Below are 7,425 nucleotides of genomic sequence, written 5' to 3'. Positions count from 1 at the left end.
GTCTCGGGTTAGGTGGTCTTGAACACAACACTGAGTCCGAACATAGTCAATGGGGATTTTATACGGTGTGTAAAGTACAGCACAATCCTTAGATTTACCTTGATTGATTGATTACAAACTGTGATCATAAGTGAAAGCACATGATTTCAAAGCAGTGGTTTGAACTTCTCAATAAAAATGTCAGTTACTAAGGTGACATTAAGTTAATTATTTATTGCCAGCTATTATTTTGACCTGGGTAGCTTTTGTAAAATCATTTGGTTTCTGTGTGCAAAGTACATCCAAAATATAAACCAGGATTTTTGTAGAAGCGCCTCTGGCCCCGAAGGAGCTGGCCCAAGTGGCTGGGAAGAGAGAAATCTGGCCTCCCTACTGCAACCAGACCCCAGATAAGTGGAAAAAGATGGATCTGTTTAACACTGTTTGAGAATTTTTTGAAAAACCTCAAAATTCATTCATTTTTACCTCAACTGTACATACAGATATACAATCTCCGATAACCAATTGCATGGTTGAAATCAGGCAGATGATTTCAAGACCACTTGCTGAAGTTCAAAGTGAGCATATGAATGAAGAAAATGGATTTAGTTGACATTCAACATGGAGTGGTCATTGGTTCCAGATCTGAGGACTTCATAACCTGCTGATCTGCTTCAGCAGATTTTCACCAACAACTATCTTTCATATTTATCTGTTAACAGATAATGGTCTGGTAAACAGAAAATATGCAGTAACCAGTAGCTGTACAGATAAATATACCTTGTCAAAGATCAAATAAGAATGGGTGACTGTTTTTAGATTATGGAGGGCCAACAATGGCTCTGAGAACCACTGCCAGAGCACCAACTGTAAACCCACAACATGTAAAACCTTGAAATAGATGATCGACAGCAGTAGAGCACCAACCCAGCTGCCATCGTCAGCTAACACAAACCTGATGCTACTATTCACAAAGACTAGTCATGTTAGTCTGGAGTTCAGCAGCAACATTCGGATGACAGGGTCAGAACCTTGTGCTATGTAAAATCAACTTTTTTGAGCTTTACATCATGTTACAATGTTATTTCCTCATCAGAAATATATCTGGAATGTTGCCTTGATTCTTTCATGCATGTTTAAGAAATCTTCTAATTTATATGGCAACCATTCAGCTGTGCAAAATGGTTGGGTGGACCTAGCGCCTCTATAAGTGAAGAAGCTTTTCCTGGAATCTGCAATTTCCAAGCTTCTGAGCTTCCGCCTCACAGAGGCACGCTCTCCCCGTGACCCCCCCACTCAAGTCCTTCAGACTAGCCAGAAGCAACTAGCAAACACCTGGTGGAACTGTACATCTCAATATAGGAGCCAGGGGCGCTACCCGAAATCTTGGGCCTCATGACAAAAAATTTGTTTGGGCCCCCCTGCACAGCTGCTGTTACAATTTTCTGAGTCTATTTGACCCATAAAAAGCATCACAATTTTAAAGGCTTGCATCGGCCTTGCCTTCTTTGGTTCAATACTGATAATTAGCACAATATTTACTGCTCATGAATTTAACATCCAACAGTCCACATCCAGTATACAAGTAGGTTGCTTAAATTTTTTTTCTATTAGTTTTAGATACTGAAATGTCTCTCCCCATGAGCAACAGTCAAAAGCAACGTGCAACTACACATAAAGCAATCCAGACTTCTCAAAAATGCTAGTAGTTGCATTTTATTCAAGCTTTAATAAAAATGTTTTCTCCATAGTTGTTAAAGCTGTTACAATGTCATAGCAGTTTGTTATGAGACAGATAATCTGTGAAAACAATCAATCTTCTCCATCTCCTTCCTGAATTACTATTGCTAGCTAAAGTAATGCACCGTTCTGACCAAAAACCAATCAGAACTAGTAGGACGCTCTTAGCACTGTCAATCATCTTCATTTACTCACTGCTAAATGTGCTAATGGGGAGAAACAACTTATCATTTACAAGAAACCGTTTATCTGCCGTCATTGGTAGCTATGCTAACTAAACTGAGCATTCACAGTTTGAATCTGCACAGCTCTGTGCTATGCTAGCTGCAGCATGGCACAAGTCGAAGGGGAGGAAGGAAGAGCAGCACCACATGAGATTGTGATTGACAGCACTAAAACTCTCCTGCCACTGACTGGTTGTTTCTAGCACTGGGAGAAAGCAGAGGAAATAGATTTTTCACAGATTACCTCTCATACCATACTGTAACAACATAATGACAGTTTTTAAAAAATGAGAAAAAAATATGTAAAAGTTACATACTGAAGCTTTAATTTCACTCAGGAGAGGACAGGTTAGGAGGGACGTGGTAAAAGGTACAAGGGACAAGTTAAATATATGAATATGTTGGTAATTTTTTTTCCTTAATTCATTAAATACTAGTGAAATGGAGGCAACCATTTAGCTAATTATGCTAAATGGTTGATAATCTAACACAGTCTACCTACCTCTCTTGGAGAAAAACTGGGTTACAAATTAACACTCTGGCCTTTCTCTCTCTTTTTTGTTTTTGAAAACCTGATTTTATAACTTTTCTTAGCAGCATAGAAACTGCCACAGTCGCCACTGTATTCAGCTGCAGCTTCTACTGACTGTAGCTGCATATGTCACAGTCAAGCGCTCCAAGCAGGAATGAACCATTTCATGCAGATCCACAGGGGTTCAGGGCAAAAACGGATGTTTTTGGTCTGGGAGGGGCAACATAAAATTTTTACTGCTAAAAACAATCTTTGAAAATACAATATGATTCATTTTGTATTTGACAGGACCCTGATTTTTTTTATTTTATGTCTATGAACAAAATAAAATAGATTCTAGGGGCCATGACCAGCAGGGGGCCCTCCACAATTCAATTATTTATATGTCTATGAACAAAATATAAATAATTAAATTGTGGAGGGCCCCCTGCTGGTCATGGCCCCTAGAATCATCAACACTTTTCACCCCTACACCGCGCCCCTGATAGGAGCTACTTCTTAGAGCAGCGCTGGTAAAAATGTTGTTAAAGGTTAAATAGAGAAGCAATGTTGTGATGATTTCCTGAACCCGGAGTGCTGGAAAGAGGAGGAGCTGCTTAAAGAGACAGAGACCCAATTTTAAGATGTCAAATTTCTTTTAAGTCATATTTGTTACTGAAGGTAACAGCGTTACTTGATTGTGCTACGAAATGATTTTCTATGTGGTTGGAAAACACATAAGACTGCCCCTTTAAACAAGACAAAAACCTAGATCCTGTCTTGTATCAATGACTGGTGGTTGTGGTTTCATAGTTTGAGTGATATTTGTTGGCATTTTTGGGCAAGCTTCCCAACTTTATTCAGCAACTAGGATTGTTTTCTTAGTCTCCCTTAGCCATTGTCTTTCCACAGCAGGGTAAAAACAAATGGCATGGGTAAAACATAAGCTCAGTTAGAGGCCATGGCAGCAAGGTAATAGGTTTTTATTTACTCCTGTGAATTACTATGAAAGTAGTATTGTGGAGAGAGTACTGAGAATTTAAATCTTGTTCAAAATTTTCAGCAATATAATTCAACCAGGTCAGCTATAGGTTAAAATTGTATAGTTCAAAGATTGTTGATCATCTACAAGATATTCAATCATCACAAAGAGGGAGGACATCCTGCAATTGAACTAATATTTTAACTGTGGCCACATTCGAACTTCTACGAAAATAGAAGCTCTACCTTCAATCAGACAGAGCTACAGCTGTTTTACAAAGAAGATTGGGCAATAATGTCAGTCTCTTTGTTTGAGATTTGTCTCTACCAGCTGATCAAAGCTAGTAGAGACAAATGGCAAATAGCCTGTACTTGTAGAGCACTTTCATAAAGTCCAAAGGTGCCCAAAACGCTTCACACTACATCCAGTCATTCAACCATTCACACACTGGTAGTGGTAAGCTCCTGGATAGTAGCCACAGTTGCTCTGGGGCACACTGACAAGAAACAATGCTGCCATGCACCAGCGCCACCTGTTGGGCCCTCTGACCACACACCTGCATGTTGGTGGAACATGGTTCTATAAAGTTGTCACTTGGAGCCTGAAAACACTGACAATTTTTTTATAAAAAATTTGAAAACCATGTATCATACACCTTTTACTTTACACATGAAGAAAGGGAGGCACTACTTAGTGTTCGTCTGTCACATAAAATGCTAATAAAATACATTGAAACTTGTGGTTATAACATCACAAAATGGGAAACAGTTTAATGGGAGTGAATGCTTGATGTTAACTCCAGAAACATCTACATATAATTTATCCTCTCCTCATAACCAATCAAACTTTTCTTAGTGCATCAATGTTTAAAACAAGGACAGATCAAGAAGAAATAATTACAATAATAAAAAAAAGAACAGCAGTACTGCATTTTACTTGACAGACAGTACCTAGACCACTTGTAGCTGGCTGTTAGTCTTTGTTAGAGCAGAAAATGTGCCCTCATTTTCACTTCAGAGGAAAATCAAGTAAAAAAACAAAACAAAAAAACTACTTCTGGCAAGATTATTTTTATTCAAAATCACTGGTTGGTAAGCTACCTGCTGGGCTGAACAGTGACTGACAGGAGGAGGATGAGAGAGAATATGGGGGAGAGAAAAGAAACAGGGGAACACAGAGCAGGATGAAAGCAGAATAGAAAAAAGATATAAATGTGAAGTAATCTAGACTAAAAGCCAACTTGATGGAAAGATCAGGAAAAAGGGAAAGGAAGCCTCCAAGGTAAAGAAGCCAAGTATTTAATGTTTTATTTGCTTCCATGTTAGAGGTGAAATGATAAAGTCAGGATTTTCCACCTAGAAACCTTTAAGTCTCTATCCAGCTAAAGACAAGCAGCAGTAAATAATCTCAAGAGATTTGATCCATCTCACCAGGAATCTTTTTGGCCCAGCTGATCATGAGTACCAGCTCCTTGTCCGCCAGGTTGGTAAGAGACATCATCATGCTGGCCTGAGTGAAGGGCTTCTTCAGGTCCTCCATGAGGTAGATCTCAGGGGGCTCTGCCTCCATGATTCGGGAGACGAACTCCTCTGGGCTCATGAACGGCTGGTTACTTTGGCTCGGCTGAACCAGAGGGGGAAGGGACAATTCCATCGGGGGGAGGCGCTGAATCCGGGGAGCCATCCCAACCCTTACCAAACTCCTGCCTGTTGCATCTCGAAGGTGGAGTCCACTACGACGATGTCGGGCCCCTCGATAGCTGCAGCGTTCACGCCTCACACCTAAATAATGTAGTGGGGCAAAGGAAACCTACATTACCTGTAATGAATATTTACACTTTATGCCACATAATGACAAGTTTTGATGTTAGTTGATAAATAAGAGACAAAATATACAGAATCTGAGATTTAAAGGTTCACTGTTATGCAAAATTCACTTTTTGCATGTTTCTGTATTACCAAGTGATAGTACAGAAATTGTCCAAGGGCAAAAATGAAACAACCAACCATTTGTTTCACCAAGTAAATGCTCTGCTGGTGTCTGCAAAACTGTTTCAAAGACCTCTAAATTGTTGTGTCATCATTTTTTTAAAGAGAAACAAAAAGCCAAGTCCAAGCCCGCAACTTGCAACTTGGAGCTCCACCCACTTCACTACAAACTATCACTGTACAATGGCTGCTGGAAAAGTAAAGTGTTTTGATGTTGGCTTCTATAGAGCATGTGTCAGTGCATTTTCTCCTAGTGTTGAAGAACAGAGCTTCATTTTATTTTTGTTTGCAATGTCACTGCAATATTTTCAAAAGAAAATTATAGTTAGTAAAGATAAGCTAAAGAAAAATACTGTTGAAAACTACCAACAGTCCAGGCAGGATGGATTTACCAAAAAACGTAGACTGAAGGAAGGTGGCCCTACTGTTCAACACAAATCTGCTGATGATGACAATGCATGATTTGTCATTTAGCGCAAGCTAACGCTGAAAGATAGCTCTGCTAGAAGACTCGCATTACTTTAACCTACAATATCAGATCATTTACTGTAGCAGTACATGCAACAGTAAAATGGAAGTGATAGTCTACATTGAGCAGATGCAGTGTGCGTGAGACATGAAGGTCCGTGTATTTTCAGGAAGTTGGTTTTTTCATTTGAAATGAAAAATGAAAAAACGGAAGTAGACTCATTTTTTCGTTTATTAAACCAAAATCGGAAATCAGATAACAGCTCCAGCTTGTTATCCGTTTTTTCCAGTTTCGTTTTGTAAACTACATGGGAAATCGGATAATGAGACAAAATCCATGTATGGTTCGTTCTTTGGTTTTTTCGTTTCAACATAAAATTGCAAAAACAAAACAAGCATGTGTTTTTTTGTTTTTTCGTTTTTAAAACAAAATTAGAAAAACGGCAATTGCAAAAAGAAGAAAGAAAACGGCCTGTTAATTTCACTTGTCATTTCATTATTGACAAGCGATCTGACCCGGAAGTTCTCTCTGTCCGGCTTACACAGTGGCCGTATCACACATACACATTATGCTCTGCCCAGCACACTTTGTTTTTCTACACTCGTCCAAAGCAACATGTAATTAATTTGATCATGATACTTTCACACAGATAGCCTTTAACATGCTAAATGCTGTATTCCGTAAATATCTAAAGGGCTAGTCTGTCCAATTTTTTTTTTACCAACCTTTAATCTGCTCTGGTTTAAAAAGACGTTCAAACCGCGACTAGAACATTCTGCCAGTCATTCAAACCCTTTAAGTTTTTCCTTTCTGAATAACATTAGCATGCCAATTATAATCCGGTATGCCATGAACAAGCATGCAAAAAATGTTATCCAAAATATACAATATCTTGGATAAATATTGTATATTTATCCAACATAAATATACAATATATTGCATATATGGTATATAACAAAAAATTTTGTATACAATATACTAATAGATAGTATCTATTTCAGGCAAATACCTGGAAATAGATACCAGAAAAAATCTATTTCTGGCAGAAATAGATTTCTACCAGGTAGGAAATGTTTGAAATAATTTGCCAGATTATTAAAAGCTTACCTTAATAAATGTTTGCCTACAGAAGAGGATTTGGGAAAGAAGGTCGTCATTATGTCTTTAATCTCAGAATTCAGACTTTAATCTAAAAAAAACCCAACCATCTTGTACATCAGTTGGTGTTAGAAAAATGTTACAGGCCCCTTATCCTCTTCTGTGGTTTAACACCTCATATCTTTTCACATTTTTATAAGTGACATATTACTATCCAGTTAGAAATGAAAACCTTTGTCCTCTTAATGAGACTATTTATCCATCCATCCATCCATCCATTTTCTTCCGCTTATGCGGGTCGGGTCATGTGGGCAGCAGCTGGAAGGCCCAGACTTCCTCTCCTCAGCCTCTTCTTCCAGCTCCTCCAGGGGAACCCCAAGGCGTTCCCAGGTCAGTCGAGAGACATAGTCCCTCCATCGTGTCCTATTTATTAT

The 7,425-nt window shown here is 38.7% G+C and overlaps 1 protein-coding gene across 1 annotated transcript; it reads right to left on the bottom strand.

Annotated features, from left to right (window-relative positions):
- Positions 1–4,718: 4,718 nt before the first annotated feature.
- LOC106942959 (estrogen receptor beta-like) lies at positions 4,719–5,245 on the bottom strand (the record flags this gene model as incomplete). The annotated part of the gene is made up of 1 exon (XM_015026314.1): positions 4,719–5,245. A coding segment is annotated over one exon (402 nt), but the record flags the coding sequence as incomplete, so codon positions are not given.
- Between the last annotated feature and the right edge of the window lie 2,180 nt (positions 5,246–7,425).

The sequence above is a fragment of the Poecilia latipinna genome, unplaced genomic scaffold, assembly GCF_001443285.1.
Source record: "Poecilia latipinna isolate Pla-1442-1.1 unplaced genomic scaffold, P_latipinna-1.0 Scaffold4723, whole genome shotgun sequence".
Classification (NCBI taxonomy): Eukaryota; Metazoa; Chordata; class Actinopteri; order Cyprinodontiformes; family Poeciliidae; genus Poecilia; species Poecilia latipinna.
Note: the sequence above shows the minus strand (reverse complement) of the source record. Positions and strands in the feature narration are given on the sequence as shown.